Genomic DNA, 16,524 nt, shown 5'->3' with positions numbered 1-16,524 from the left:
GAGAGGGAGAGAGGGAGAGAGGGAGAGATGTAAGGAGGGAGAGAGGGAGAGAGGGAAAGAGGGAAGGAGGGAGAGAGGGAAGGAGGGAGAGAGGGAGAGAGGTAAGGAGGGAAAGAGGGAGGGAGGGGGGAAGGGGGGGGTTAAGGTAAGGAGAATCAACACAAAATAGAAATCAAATTTGATAATGATAAACACAAAGGGACGAATCAAGTCCAAGAGCTTTGCAAAGTGCAAAAGATTTGTTTATATATATGAAGAAAAAAAAAACTTGTAAATAAAATTTAAAAAAAAAGAGAAAGAAAGAGAAAGATAGAGAGAAGAGAAATGAAAAAAAAGAGAAAGGGACTTTGAAAGAAAGGACAGAGAGAGGGGGGGGAGGGGGAAGGGGGAAGGGGGATCGGATATGGAAGTGGAATTAAGACATGGCTTTTAGAACTAGAATTACACTATTCGTAGTTAAGGATCTAGAGTTTTATGTTAGGGGTTCGGATCTATTGCTACGGCCTATGGAGTAGTTGTAGTAGTAATAACTGTAGTAGTTATAGTAGTTAGTAGTAGTAGTAGTAGTTGTTGTAGTAGGAGTAGAAGTAGTAGTTGTAGTAGTAGAAGTTGTAGTAGGAGTAAAAGTAGAGTAGTAGTAGTAGTAGTAGTAATAGAATAGTTGTAGTAGAGAAGTAGCAGTAGTAGTAGTAGTAGTGGTAGTGGTGGTAGCAGCAGCAATAGCAATAGAAGTAGTAGTAGTAATAGGAGTAGTGGTTGTAGCAGTAGTAGCAGTGGTAGTCGTAGTTGTAGAAACAGTAGAAGAATTGGTAATAGTAGAACTAGTGATTGTAGTAGAAATAGTGATTGTAGGGGTAGTGGTAGTAGTTAATAGTAGTAATAGGAGTTGTAGTAGTGTACAAACATTAATTGATTCTAGGGCTATTGGTAGTGGGAACATTAGCGGTTTCAGCTTCAACGGTAAACTCTGGTTGCAGGAACAGTCAACAGTTAATTATTTGTTTCAGGTAGCTTTGAAGGCTCACTTACAAAAATCTCCATGAAGCTATAAAAATCTTACTATTCAATCTGTACAGTAAATCACTGGATCATAGTTGAAAGAGGACCATGTCAAGTATGATGGCTACTTCCCTATGCTAACGTTGCCTAAGACTAAAGTTGCAGTGACACACAATCATTCTTTTTGCCTTCAAAGCTACTTGATGGAAATGTACACTTATTACAATATTGCGCAGATGAATTGTAATCAGAAAATTAGACACTTAAAAGTGCAACTGTATAAACAGATTTGATAATTACACATGCGTTATGTTCAGTCCACATGAACTAAAGTAATTATACATGTTCAACAAGGATTAAACCTTTGCTTTCATTTTATTTCCAAGTCCTTCTCTGGCAGCACGGCACAAACTCAGCTCGAATACTCCAGCCATCTTTCTATATGGTTGTCGGTAACTGAGCAATCAACATTATAGAAAATCTGGAACAAAATAGTGGTCCACTGTGACACTTTGTCGAGGAGCTGACGCAGTGTGAGCGAGAGTGAACGTGCCTGCAGGTATGAGCGAAGGTGAAGAAGGATCAAACGAATTATGGCGGCGTCTTTTTTGATGATGGAGGGAGAGTGGACGTCATTCGGGCTGCCTCGTCGTCAGCAGCCAACATTTCCAGAGCTTGAATCATCCTCTTCCTCCCGCCGCGGGATGTGGTGTGGCGCCACTACAGGCAGCAGCGGGTGGACACGCCCGAGGCCGTGCAGACAACTCTCCACGTGGGAACCTGCGCCCCTCCTGGCGGGGACCCTCCAGCCGCGGGTGAGAGGGGTGGCTCTCTAGGTAGTCCCCTGGAGGTGCCCCGGGGCGCCGTGCTGCAGACGAGGGGATCACCGAGGGAGGTGGCCACTCCTCACGCACAACTCGAGAGATTATCACTATCAGAAGGTGTTGTTTGATTGTATGCTTGTTTTAGGACCTTGAACATTTTCTACACTCGGCTGTGCAAAGCTTAATGTACACCACCAACACTGGTGCGTATTATGCATTATAATGTACAAAGATAGATTTCTTTTTTATTACAGGTACACAATGACTGCAATCATGTCAAGCCATGGAAGCAATATGAACTTATGGTATACAGCAGCGCCTGCCTCACTGGGTCACCTGTGGGGCCGGAGCCACGAGGGACGCCGCCCTCGCGCCTCCCGCGCCCCTGGAGCGTCTGCTCTTGCAGCATGCATGGCGGGGCCACGCGGGCGCAAGCTAGGACGACTCCTCTTCTCCGTAGGTATTGAGTGTCACAGACCGCTGGTCCCTAAAATTGCACTTAAAGTAACTGTTGAGGAACTGTCGGGAGGGCGACCATCGGAGCGCCTGGGACGTGTCGGCCGCGGTGGCGGTGTTCTGGCGGGGAGCGGCCAGAGGGCCCCCAGGCGTGCGTGGACCCCCAGGCCTTGCCGAGACCTCCACGCTCAGCACCCTTGATTAACAACAACAACTCAAGGAACTAACACAGAGAAGTGATTATTAAATTAATACATAGCTCCTGCCAGGAACTATCTCGTTTTATCACAGCTAAAAATACGACAACACAACAGAACAAAGGTGGAACCAAGGCGATGTGACAGACAGACGTACAGTCATGACACGTTCACCAGAGGACTAGTACAGGCGAGTGGCGGGGGGCGGTGCTCCCAGGCAGGGGGCAGAAGGGCTTGCTCCCAGGTGGGGGGCGGGAGTTGTGTTCAGGCGCTCTGCTGCTGGGGCTGGTGCTGAGGCGGGGCCAGGGGGAACCCCAGGGGGCCGGGGAGGGAGGTGGGCAGTGCTCGAGGGTCACCGTGGAGACGAAGAGCGTGTTCCATTCGCATTTCCTGAAGGCGGAGGGCGTCGGTTACCTCTCCCTGGTGCTGCGGCGATGGGCGGCCCTCGTGGTTCGCTAGCCGCAACGCCGCCTCCGCCTGCGCGGTCCGCAGGGCCGCCTCCATCCCTCCGCCGCCCATGCGGATGTCACGCATGTCGCGCATGTCCGGCTGGGGGGAACCCATGGACTCGGGGGCCTGGTGGCCGCTAGGCTGCGGCTGCGGCTGCTGCTGCTGTTGCTGCTGCTGTTGCTGCTGCTGTTGTTGCTGTTGTTGTTGTTGCTGTTGTTGTTGTTGTTGCTGCTGCTGTTGCTGCTGTTGCTGTTGTTGCTGCTGCTGCGGCGTCTGCTGCAATGGCTGCAGTCCATGCTGGTGGTTGGATAGAGAACGGATGACTTCGGCCTGCGAGGCCATGGCATTGCGGATGCTCTCGGCTTGCGATGTTAGTGTGGACTTGACGAGCTCTGCCTGGCTCTGACTGATCATGGCGCGCATGTTGTCGGTGGGGTGCGGGCGCATGTGGTTCATGACGTCGTGGTGGCTGGATATGGAGCGCAGGGCGTCCGACGGGGAGGGCATGCGGCCGATCCCTGTCTCCAACTTCTCCGCAGGCGTCGACATCCGGGAGGAGGCGTCGCTCTGGGTGGACGGGGACGCTGCCATAGACATCGGCGCTTGGTGCTGAACCTGGTGCTGCATCTGGTGAGGCATTCCCATGCCCATACCCATGCCCATGCCCATGCCCATACCCATGCCCATGCCCATGTGATTGCCTCCGCCCTGCAGGCCGACCTGGGCCAGGCCAAGAATGCTCTCTCGTTCGCGTCGCTCGGCGGCGGCTCGGGAGAGGACGTACTGGGCGGCGAACTGGTGCTTGGGGTCCATCCTCATGTGCTCCATGTGGTTAAGGAGACCTGCGGGGAGAACGGGCGTCACTCACGCTGCTTGGGCTCACGGCACCGCCTCAACATAACATCTGCGCGGTCTAAACCAACGTCTATTCTGTGGCTGATTACTTTGATTATGCGTTCTCGCACAGTGAATGATCAGTGGAAATCTAAGAAAGACTGGGAACTGTGACAGCTAATTATACATCACAGACAATGACAAATCAAACAAAAGACAATCCACACAAATCTTAGAAGACGGGCCTCGCGGCCTCGTTCGGATGACAAAGCTTGACTCACCTGACTCATGGGTGAAGACAGCGTGGCACACGGAGCAGGGCCACATCCTGAGTGAGGAGGTGAACTGCGAGGTCTCTGGGTGACATGCCAAGTGCTTCCGGAGGCTGCCCTCATTCACGTAGTGTTTCCCGCACACGGGGCACGAGTGGGAGGCCGTGCGACGCTTCGCTGCAAGACAAGAGTCACCGTCAGCATCGGAAGTCAGCCAAGTGTCTCACAAGTTACGACATATGACAGGCGTTTGACACAAAGTACAATTTATGATATGCTTACTATGAAAAAAATTGAATATTCATTGCTTACAGGTGATATATCTAGTTTTGAAAAAAATAATGCAAAAATATTTTTATGCTTAGATTGGGAACTTTATGTGAATTAGACAAACACTTAACACTACGTATGTTCATTTATAATTCATTATAAGCATGCACTCTATGACTAATGATCCCTTGCGGAGTGGGAGCGCACTGCCTGCACGCCCATCCAACTTCCCCGGCTTTACCTCCGACGCCTGAGGCGTTGGGGTCCTTGTGTACCAGCTTCATGTGGTCCATGAGCTGTTCGCCGTTCATGAAGAACTTGTGACACTGGGGGCAGTGGACGGCGTTAGGCCCGCCGATGTGGACGGCGTGCTGTATGGAGACAATGACAAAAGATAGAATAAAGAAGCGTCTAACCTGCCACTCCCGAGGCGTTCGGGTCTCTGTGCGTATACTTCATGTGCTCCATCAGCTGCTCGCCATTCATGAACAGTTTCTGGCACTGAGGGCAATTGACAGCGTTGGGGCCGCCGACCAGGGCCGCGTGCTGTGGGAGAGAGACCACCCAAGTGAGGCTTTGGCCTGCCCCGGCACTCTGGCCTACTCAACACTGAGACTCACTCTAGGCGCTATCGCACATGCACCACGCACACGACTGTCACACGCTCCCTGCCAGACCTTACACCCGGTGACAAAATATTAAGCATGTTCACAAGTTAGACACAAATACCACGCAGCTCACGTTACCCAGGCGTTACACATAATAACAGACAAAAGCATTCGCAAACAATTCAGCAGTGCCTATGAAAATATCTCTCTCCCAAGCATCCACATAATAACCTATAGATCACATCTCACACCCGCCTGCCTCCACTACCTATCACGAAGACACACTGACTAAAATTTGCTAAATTAAGTTTTCCTTTTGGCGGCGCTGTTACCGGAGCGATGTTAACGCTAAATTCTCTCGTGAGTGGAAACTAATTCATATTTTGAGTTTACTGGAGCTGTCAATTTTTTACTCTTATTATGTCTATAAGTATGGTCCCGTGCGATACCTTTTTGTGGTTTTATATTTTCCCTTAATATGGGATCCAACATCTTTTTGCTTTTAGCATTTGACTTATATCTTTAATTGTTAACCAGCAGCATAGCAACACAGATACAAAATCTAATTACGTACAAAAGACAACCATTTAGCATTAAGGTCGCTGTCTCTATTTGAATGGCTTGTTAAACTTTTAACATAACTCTATGTGGGAGGTCCACATCTTCTAAAAATGTAGAAAATACAATATTGCAACATCTTAAAAAGTACTGAACTTAAGATTATCAAAAGTGAAAGCCTAGTAGGGTTCCATGGCATGCAAATATATACTAGGGACAGAGAATATAAGACAGAAGTACTTAATTTTTAAAACGTCTAATCGCTACTCCAGGTTTCTGTTTAAAGAAAGCCCATAGCAATTTAGGATAGTCTTAACGAAATGATGTAGAAAAGAGTGAGTGAAGACAGACCTTGAATAGAAAATATTATCCAAATAATTTTCTCAATGATAACTGGCTCCGCCCATAGAAATGACACATGCAAAATTTTGATTTCTCTTCTATGGAGAATAAACAGAAAACAATAAAATAATAACTGGGCAATATGATGAGTCCATTGTGTCATTACATAACCACAGTCGATGATAAACCACAGCAATACTCAGAAAGAAATATGCATTCAGTCCTTTAGCAAGAGAATACATATTTACCTTCCGGTGTGCTTAGCCTACCATCGCCCTGTGCATTATACAGAACACCATCCAAGACCCGAGAGCCCGCCCCTCCCCAGACACATATCCTTCCCCACAGACAGCCTGTCTTATCCTCTCTCCTCCCGTGAAATCCTCACACGTGTCCCGAGCCTCTACCTTAGATGTGTGGGTCCGCAGCGAACTCTCAGTGGCAAAACCCTTCCCGCAGATGTTGCAATGGAACGGCCGGTTCTTCATGCGCTCCAACTGCGCGTCGTGGTTGCGGAGGTGCTGCTGCAGGTTCGACAGTTGGATGAAGGCGCGGCCGCAGTCCGGAAGGTGGCATTTGTAGGGGCGCTCACCTGCGGGAGAGGAGGAAATAAGGGTTAAGATGGGCCGGTTTAAATATAGTCTTATCGTGGATGAAAATATCTTTAACATCTGTGTTGCCAGAGGACTTAAGAACAATTGTAATAATTTCATATTATTTGTCTTGTATCGCTCTTACAAACACGCACGAAACTCAGCTCGCCTCAATCTTAATACACACACACATACATACACACGACCATACATCCATATACACGCACACAGACTACAAACAAAACGGCCAGAATTTTTTAAGCTGTAACTCGTGTCCAATGTGTATTTAGGAGAGAAAAGAAGAGGAAATCAATAATTAGAAAATGTCCGATTTAGGTCCTACTGAAAAGACACAAAGTATTGATTGCTGTCACAGTTTGGCGAGTGGAACAGCGACCAGATGAGGATTTCCGCAAACACTAAGTAAGGCAACTCATAATGGTGAATAAATATTTGACGCAGAGTGGGAGGGGTCAGTCGAGGACGGAGGGGGAAGGGGGAGGGGGGGGGCAGGAGAGAGGGCGAGGAGAAGAGTGGGAAGGGTGCGGCGAGGGTAGGCGTGTCAAGGGAAGTTCTTGAAGGCAAGAACATCAGACGAGAGAGGGAGGAGGGGGGTGGGTGGGCGGGGAGGAAGCGTGGGTTGGGAATGAGGGAGGAAGGGGGGTATAGGCAGGGAAGGAAAAAAGGGGGTGGAGAAGGAGGAGGAGGAGAAGGGGGGGGGGAAGAGCAGGAGAGAGGGCGAGGAGAAGAGTGGGAAGGGTGCGGGGAGGGTAGGCGTGTCAAGGGAAGTTCTTGAAGGCAAGAACATCAGACGAGAGAGGGAGGAGTGGGGTGGGGGGGAGGAAGCGTGGGTTGAGAATGAGGGAGGAAGGGGGGGTATAGGTAGGCGAAGGAAAAAGGGGGTGGGGAGAAGGAGGAGGAGGAGAAGGGGGAGGGGGGGGGCAGGAGAGAGGGCGAGGAGAAGAGTGGGAAGGGTGCGGCGAGGGTAGGCGTGTCAAGGGAAGTTCTTGAAGGCAAGAACATCAGACGAGAGAGGGAGGAGTGGGGTGGGGGGGAGGAAGCGTGGGTTGAGAAGGAGGGAGGAAGGGGGGGTATAGGTAGGCGAAGGAAAAAGGGGGTGGGAGAAGGAGGAGGAGGAGAAGGGGGAGGGGGGGGGCAGGAGAGAGGGCGAGGAGAAGAGTGGGAAGGGTGCGGCGAGGGTAGGCGTGTCAAGGGAAGTTCTTGAAGGCAAGAACATCAGACGAGAGAGGGAGGAGTGGGGTGGGGGGGAGGAAGCGTGGGTTGAGAATGAGGGAGGAAGGGGGGGTATAGGTAGGCGAAGGAAAAAGGGGGTGGGGAGAAGGAGGAGGAGGAGAAGGGGGAGGGGGGGGGCAGGAGAGAGGGCGAGGAGAAGAGTGGGAAGGGTGCGGCGAGGGTAGGCGTGTCAAGGGAAGTTCTTGAAGGCAAGAACATCAGACGAGAGAGGGAGGAGTGGGGTGGGGGGGAGGAAGCGTGGGTTGAGAATGAGGGAGGAAGGGGGGGTATAGGTAGGCGAAGGAAAAAGGGGGTGGGGAGAAGGAGGAGGAGGAGAAGGGGGAGGGGGGGGGCAGGAGAGAGGGCGAGGAGAAGAGTGGGAAGGGTGCGGCGAGGGTAGGCGTGTCAAGGGAAGTTCTTGAAGGCAAGAACATCAGACGAGAGAGGGAGGAGTGGGGTGGGGGGGAGGAAGCGTGGGTTGAGAATGAGGGAGGAAGGGGGGGTATAGGTAGGCGAAGGAAAAAGGGGGTGGGGAGAAGGAGGAGGAGGAGAAGGGGGAGGGGGGGGGCAGGAGAGAGGGCGAGGAGAAGAGTGGGAAGGGTGCGGCGAGGGTAGGCGTGTCAAGGGAAGTTCTTGAAGGCAAGAACATCAGACGAGAGAGGGAGGAGTGGGGTGGGGGGGAGGAAGCGTGGGTTGAGAATGAGGGAGGAAGGGGGGGGATAGGTAGGCGAAGGAAAAAGGGGGTGGGAGAAGGAGGAGGAGGAGAAGGGGGAGGGGGGGGGCAGGAGAGAGGGCGAGGAGAAGAGTGGGAAGGGTGCGGCGAGGGTAGGCGTGTCAAGGGAAGTTCTTGAAGGCAAGAACATCAGACGAGAGAGGGAGGAGTGGGGTGGGGTGGGGGGGAGGAAGCGTGGGTTGGGAATGAGGGAGGAAGGGGGGGTATAGGTAGGCGAAGGAAAAAGGGGGAGGGGGAGAAGGAGGAGGAGGAGAAGGGGGAGGGGGGGGGCAGGAGAGAGGGCGAGGAGAAGAGTGGGAAGGGTGCGGCGAGGGTAGGCGTGTCAAGGGAAGTTCTTGAAGGCAAGAACATCAGACGAGAGAGGGAGGAGTGGGGTGGGGTGGGGGGGAGGAAGCGTGGGTTGGGAATGAGGGAGGAAGGGGGGGTATAGGCAGGCAAAGGAAAAAGGGGGGGGGAGAAGGAGGAGGAGGAGAAGGGGGGGGGGGGAGAGGCAGGAGAGAGGGCGAGGAGAAGAGTGGGAAGGGTGCGGCGAGGGTAGGCGTGTCAAGGGAAGTTCTTGAAGGCAAGAACATCAGACGAGAGAGGGAGGAGTGGGGTGGGGTGGGGGGGAGGAAGCGTGGGTTGGGAATGAGGGAGGAAGGGGGGGTATAGGTAGGCGAAGGAAAAAGGGGGTGGGGAGAAGGAGGAGGAGGAGAAGGGGGAGGGGGGGGGAAGGAGAGAGGGCGAGGAGAAGAGTGGGAAGGGTGCGGCGAGGGTAGGCGTGTCAAGGGAAGTTCTTGAAGGCAAGAACATATGCCATCCTGTGTCTGTTACTCTTTACAAATTATGGCCAATTAAAACAATTCACCATGCGACACCTGCCATTACGCATTCCTACGTAGTGTTTAGTTGGGTTGCGAGTGTCGGTGTGTGCGTATGGACTCATTTGCATACGTCAGAGTTGGTCCGTGAGCGCTTATTCATATCTTTAGCGTATGTGGGCCAGTGAGAGAATGTATCTATCTTTTTTTTAAAACCACAGATGGATTGTGAATGAAGATGATAAGTGTGTATCTATTTATATTTAGGTCAGTTTGTGCGTCTAGCTAGGTTTTTGTACGTGTATATATAAGCGTGAACAGTCTGTATATGTATTCGCGTATGTTTTAACTTCCCTAAGCATGAATATTTATATGTATGATATAACAAACACACACACAAAACACACACACACACACACGCACACACTCACACGCGCGCACACACACACGCACGCACTCAGCGCTAACACGAACACAACCCTGCCGATATCCGTAACACTTGCAACATAGAGCATGAGTCGTTTTTTACGCTGGTCATCGGTAGGGGGTTCTGCCAACAGGTCAGAGGTCATCCGGTTAGTCTAGGGTCAGCTGTCAGGGCGAGGATCAAGCCCTGGGGGTACTAGGGGGAGGAGGGGGACGGGGAGAGGGTGATTTGAATACAAGTTATGGGTGTGTGAGTAAGTGGATAGTGTGTTGAATGACTACCGGCATGAAAATAATGAATGAGAGTGTGAATGAATCGAGGACGGAGTGTGAGTAAGCGGAAGTATAGGATGAATGAACGGGTGATGGAGATAGTAGGATGAGTAACGTAAAAAAAAAAAAAAAAATTACCCAAGCCATGACTATGAAGTCCCAATGAAGGAAAAAGCTACCGCACTATACTACTATACGAACGTGTGAGTGAGTGAGTGAGTGAGTAAGAAGAGTATCAGATGAGGACGACCGAAGCCAAGCCCACACAAAGCGCCGCCTGGAAGCCTCCAAAGCCTCCCCAAGGCTGTGACTCCGACGGCGACGAGGGACTATCGCACGATTCGTCATTTCACGCAACGTGTCCGACCCAAAAACTCGTTATCGATTTTATTACTAGTGAAATGACGAATCGAGATGAGAAAAAATGTGAAGTTGCACATAAATGACATAATCATTCAGGATGAAATAAAGGGTCACGGCCCATAAAAAGCAACGAAGGGGGAGCAGCATATCTGCAACATTGCAATATGCAAATTAGGAAGGGGGAGAGGCACAGCGGGCTAAACCAGGCACATTAAGAGACTTGAGATAATGGCTGCCACTGAGATGATGGTGTGAGAGGGAGAGAGAGGGAGAGGGAGAGGGAGAGGGAGAGGGACAGGGACAGGGTGAGGGAGAGGAAGAAAGTGGAGGAGAGAGAGAGGGAGAGGGACAGTGAGAAGGTGAGAGAGAGGGTGAAAAAGAGGAAGAAAGTGAAGGAGAGGGAGATGGAAAAGATGAAGGGAAGGGAGAGGGAGAGGGTGAAGGAAAGGGAGAGTAAGAGAGAGAAAAAGAGAGTGAGAGGGAGAGGGAGTAGGGCAGATAAAGGGAGAAGGAGTGGGAAAGGGAGAGGGGCAAAAGAGATACACTTCAAAATGACATGAGTAATATGAATCCAGTACCGAACATAACCGATAGACGGAGAGCCTATGATTTATAGAAAATCCGCGAGGGTCAGACTGAATAAAAGAACGGCTGAATGAATGAGTGAATGAGTAAGTACGTGTGCCTGTGTGTCTGTCTGTCTGTCTGTCTGTACGTGAGTTTCACAGGAGATAGAGGGAGGGAGGGACTAACTGTGTTCCCCTCGGAAAGCTATGTGAAGAATGGTCAACCCGAGATACAGCTGTTAGTTTCGTCCCGTCGTTAGATTTATAACAGTCCCCCTTCAGCTTTATTTACGACAAGCTCCCTTATGTAGTATTTGCATCCACTGTCCCGTTATATTTATATTTACTATGCTTTTCTTTGTGCAACACCTCAGGGTAACAAACAAAGGCATCTTTGCTCGAAGGCGATTGGAGGAGAGAGAGAGAAGAAGAGAGAGAGAGAGAGAGAGAAAGGGGTGAGGGGGGTAAATTAGTTGCAATTCAGACGGCAATATCTTGTAAGAACGTCATTTCTCCCTAAAATAACGCACACAGACACAGACACATACACACTCTCACTCTCTCTCTCTCTCTCTCTCTCTCTCTCTCTCTCTCTCTCTCTCTCTCTCTCTCTCTCTCTCTCTCTCTCTCTCACAAATCGTAGCTTTCCTAAAAAAATAAAAAAAAATAAAAAGGAACTCCTGCTTAGCAATAGCATTCTACATACATCCATTATACTAAAAGTAAATATCCTAATATGACTTTATCGTTGAGTTGAGCCGTTGAAACCACCTGACTCTTAGCCAAACGAGGAATAGTGCTTTCTCTCTCTCTTATCTTTTTTTTTCTATTCTTTAAAAATATATATTTTTAAAGAAGCAATAGAGATCTTGGAATAAGTATCCGCTGGGGTAACGAGCGTAAATACTAAGCGAGATTGTCGCCGCGCTGCCAGACGAAAGTTATTGTTGTAAGTGACGGAGTTTTGTTCGTATTCTTTCCCTCCCTTTTCCTCCCTTTCTCTCCCTTTCTCCCACGTTTGTTTCTCGGTCTCTGTCTCTGTCTCTGTCTCTGTCTCTGTCTCTGTCTCTGTCTCTGTCTCTGTCTCTGTCTCTCTCTCTCTCTCTCTCTCTCTCTCTTTCTCTCTCTCTCATCCATCCCAATTTCTCTCTCGTCATTCCTGTTTCCATTCCATTCGTAATCTCTCTATATTTCTTGTAGGTCCTCTCATATATTTCTCTTTCTCGTCTGTTTTCTTTTGTCTCCCTCATTCCCATTCTCTCGTTCTTCCTTTTTATCTCTCTCTCACTCTATTTTTTTTTTTACCTCTGTCTCTGTCTCTGTCTCTGTCTTTGTCTCTGTCTCTCTCTCTCTCTCTCTCTCTCTCTCTCTCTTTCTCTCTCTCTCTCTTCTTCCTCCCCCCTTCCTTCCAGCCTGTGTTTCCTCTACCCCCTCCCCCCTCCCTTCCCCCTCCCCCATTCTCCATCCCTCTAGCGGCCACTAAGAATACTCTCGGGATGAGCCATTATCGTACTCAGGCGGAGGCCAGTGTTGCAAGATGGGCCTTCCTTTATGTTGCAAATGTATGGCATTGTTGCAGGCGGTGGGTAGGCTTAGGGTGTGTCAGGGGCTATAACTCAAGCGGCCGGCCCTCCCTCCCTCCCTCCCTACCCCATTCCCTCCCCCTCCTAACCCTTCTCCCCTAGCACCCCTTCCCCCCTCCCTCCCTCCCCTCTCTCCTAACCCTTCTCCCCCATCCCTTACTTTCCCCTCTCCCCCTCCCCCTCCCCCAACCCCCGACCCTAAGCGTAACGGACCGCTGAACTTACGCTACTGTTTGAAAAAAAAGGGAAGAGAGAAAAGGAAAGGAAAAAAAAAGAAGAAAAAAAAAAGAATGTGCAACAAATCACGATTCATTGCAACGTTTGGGTGGATGCTTTTTGAATCCGCGTGGATATATAGGACGTTTAAATCGGATGTGAGATGACACAAAAAAAAGAAAGAAAGAAAGAAAGAAAAAAATAAAAATGAAGATCGGATTGGAAAAGGTGTGGGTTTTCTCGTTTATTCTATTTTGTTTCGTCTTTTATCTACTCGGCTGTTTGTTTATTTTGCAACGCACGCACGCACGCACATGCACGCATAGAGAGAGAGAGAGAGATTGAGAGAGAGAGAGAGAGAGAGAGAGAGAGAGAGAGAGAGAGAGAGAGAGAGAGAGAGAGAGAGAGAGAGAGAGAGAGAGAGAGAGAGATTATTAGACAAATAGATATATAGATCGTTTAAGTGAGAGAGAAATAAATCAAATCGATAGATTGAAAGATAAATAGATAGATGGAGAGAGAAAGAGAGAGATAAATAATTTGATAAACAAATAGATAGATAGAGAGAAATTAAAAAAAACACACACACACACACACACACACACACACACACACGCACACACACACGCACACACACGAACGAGGGGAAAAGAGAGATGTGGAATGATGTGGAAATGAATGTGGGAGTGGCGGCGTGAATGTGGAATGAGGCACAGGACGAGGAATATGGGAATAAGGACAGCTGGCGATAGGGAGACATTTTATCTATTAATGAAAAAGGATTCTTGATATAAAGTTTTGCTGTTTCATTTAATCATTTTTTTTTCGGGGGGGGGGGGGGGGCGTCATTTTTATTTCTATTTTTATTTTGTTTTCCATTTAGTGTTGTTTTTTTTATGATATTGCTATACGTATTATTGTTACTGTTATTATCATTTATATTATTGTTATTATCATTATATTAATATCATCATCATTATTATTATTATCAATATCAATTTTATCATTAACATATCATAATTTTGATAATAAGTAATGATAATTACTATAACTAATATAATTATCATTAATATTACTATTGTCAACATTATTTGCCAACATCCTTATTGTTATTACTATGCTCTACATCAACTTATTGTTCATATAATCATTACTGTTATAATAAATAATATTCATAATATCATTATTAGGCGTTATCATCATTATTATAGCTCATAATATCCTTACTCTTTGTATCATTAACTTTATCCTAATTTCCGTCTATACTATTACAGTAAATTCGATCATAAATAATGATCATTGTAAATTCATATCACATTACTATACTTTGCTTGTATTTCTTCTTAATTAATTAATATCGTTTTATTATTATCTGTTTATTTTCACATTATTGCAAGCAAGAGCGTTGTTAATCATAATTGGCCGAATATTTCTTCTTTTTTTTAATTCGAAATTCTTTCTTATTCCAAAAAACAAACAAACAAACAAACAAACAAAACGTAATTAAGTTTTAAATAATCATAACGGTAATAATGATGATAATATCAATGATGCTCATAATACTCGCGTCAATAAAATCGATAAACAATAATAAAAAAAGGGTAATTCTGATATGACATTTAAGACAATCCTAATAATTCCACTGCCATGTAAATCTTCTCACTAACATTTGATCAGCTGGAGCAATGATTACGTCATCACGATTCCTACAACCATAACCATCACCGCAGCCTGTGCAATTACTTCAACACCCTTGATCGTATCCAATTCGCTAATAGCATCAGTGATCAAATCGTTAACATCGTAATCCCTTTTGTAAAACAATACATCAGGTTTATATATATATGTAGAAAAAAATATAAAAATAAAAATAATAATAATACCAACAGCACTTGCTCGCTCGACTGGTAACACTGACAGCAGCATTAACAGCAGCGGACAGACAGACGAATCAGCATTATAGCCACATAAGAGCATCAGGCAGGAATTCAGAGCGAATTGTCATGAATTGTTTACAAGTTGGGGGAGAAAAAACAACAACATAACAACAAAAACAACAACAAAACACACTAACACTATAACGAGGTTGCAATTCGCACCAACTGAGAATTATATGCAACAACACCTACCCCTCCCCATCTCCCCCTCCCCCCACAAAAAATAAACAAACAAAAAAAAGCAGATATTGAATGGATACTATGCTATTACGAAAAAAAAATATTTGCATATGAAAATATCAATTTGACATCGGTAGCATTTTCGACTTAAAGCATAATACATATTAGTTTGCATGACTACATAAAATAGCATTATGCATATCTCCCCCCCCCCCCTCTGTCACTCTCGATGGACGGTTGGGGAGTGAGGATAGAGGATGGGGATGGGGGAGGATGGATAGGGGATGGAGAAGGATGGATAGGGGATGGGGAAAGGATGGGGAAAGGATGGAGAGAGGATGGGAGAGGAGTTGTGAGGATGGAAAAGAGATGGAGAGAGGATGGGAAAGAGGATGGGAGAGGAGATGTGAGGATGGAAAAGGATGGATAGAGGATGGATGAGGATGGAATAAGGATGGATAAAGATGGGAAAGGTTGGAGAAGGGATGGAGAAAGGATGGACATGAGATGGATTAGGATGAAAAAGGACAGGTGAGGATAGAGAGAGGACGGGAAGGGATAGAGGAAGAAAGGAAAGGACAGGAAATGATATGACGGGATAAAGGAAGGATGCGAAGCGAATGGACAGAAGGATAAGGGAAGGATAGGAAAGGATAGGAATAAAGGACAGTGAAGGATGGGAGAGAGTGACTATAGGATAAGGGATAGATCAGAAAAGAGAAAAGGATGTGAGGTTACAAATGATGAAGAAGTGAAGAAGAGGAGGATAAGTAAGAGGGAGAAGACATGGAAGAAGACGAAGTGAAACGAAGAAAAGAAGAAAAAGAAGAAGAAAAAACATATATTCCTCAGAAGACAAAATAGATATTAAGAAAATCTCCCCCAATGCACAATATTCCAAGAGAACGGAAGTACAGTGCGAGAAGAGTACACTATATCGTGGGAAAAATAAGATGGCGTGAAGGAAAGCCAAGAATCGTGGGGGGAGGGGGGGGGGGTGAAGCGGGGGCGGAGCCATCGTAGGAAATGGGGTGGGGTAGGGGGGGCTAGGGGGGGGGCGCCTATCAGCCTCCCTCTCCATCGTAGCGTAAAGAATTCATGGTTTACTTGGGCGTCTTTCTAATTTGCATATAAAACACAAGTCGGCGAGCATCAGGCGGCATCAAAAGAGAATCTCCTTAAATTGGATAATTAATGTCTTAATGTCCAATCGTCAATTTAGGGAAACACTTATTATTATGCACATCAGAGCGAGGCCTATCTTGACCCTTACGACACCCAGGTATAAAGGCCGAAATGGCGGGGCGTCGACGCAATCGCGGGAAAAACAATACTTCTTTTGATTCTAGCCTTTCTGACGGGACACCATAAGGCTCATTGTCGTCGAGCCTCGCGCTAAGCATACACGCGAAAGTCCTTAATCTAGAGGCAGCAATTTAATCTAAGGTGACGAAAAAGTGATTATCGCCTGAATGCAGAACGGCCATATCTAGCTGCCAGTAGAAGTCAGAAAGTGCTATCTTCTCGAGCCTGTTGTATTGTGCGGCTCTGTCCTTATCTACCCGGGTATCTATACACACGCTAGACAAGGCTGGGGATAAGCCAGGGCCTCGGCTTAGAACGCAAACTTTCGAAGGAGAAAAATGAAGGAAAAATGGAGAGAGAGAGAGAGAGAGAGAGAGAGAGAGAGAGAGAGAGAGAGAGAGAGAGAGAGAAAGAGAGCGAAATATAGATAGATAGATAAAGAGAGCGAGAGCTAGAAAGAGAGAGAGAGAGAGCGAAAGATAGATAGATAGATAAAGAGAGCTAGA

At 47.5% G+C, this 16,524-nt stretch overlaps 1 protein-coding gene across 15 annotated transcripts in view; it reads right to left on the bottom strand.

The window, feature by feature from the left end:
- Positions 1-27: 27 nt before the first annotated feature.
- Positions 28-16,524, bottom strand: part of LOC122247731 (zinc finger protein datilografo) — a 590,387-nt gene continuing 573,890 nt past the window's right edge. For 8 of the 15 annotated variants that reach the window (XM_043007275.2, XM_043007273.2, XM_043007270.2 and 5 more), the window contains exons 4-7: positions 6,218-6,402; positions 4,544-4,673; positions 4,042-4,209; positions 34-3,768 (exon numbers count right to left, since the gene is read on the bottom strand). In XM_043007275.2, coding sequence (XP_042863209.1) covers positions 2,741-3,768; positions 4,042-4,209; positions 4,544-4,673; positions 6,218-6,402 — 1,511 coding nt within the window. In that variant the 3' untranslated portion in view covers positions 34-2,740. Of the gene's footprint in view, positions 3,769-4,041; positions 4,210-4,543; positions 4,674-4,718; positions 4,849-6,217; positions 6,403-16,524 lie in introns of all 15 variants that reach the window. The other 7 variants (XM_043007268.2, XM_043007269.2, XM_086545956.1 and 4 more) reach the window with 6 other exon arrangements.

This window comes from Penaeus japonicus, unplaced genomic scaffold (genome assembly GCF_977035675.1).
Source record: "Penaeus japonicus unplaced genomic scaffold, GWHDUDI00000001_assembly GWHDUDI00000017, whole genome shotgun sequence".
Taxonomy (NCBI): domain Eukaryota; kingdom Metazoa; phylum Arthropoda; class Malacostraca; order Decapoda; family Penaeidae; genus Penaeus; species Penaeus japonicus.
Note: the sequence above shows the minus strand (reverse complement) of the source record. Positions and strands in the feature narration are given on the sequence as shown.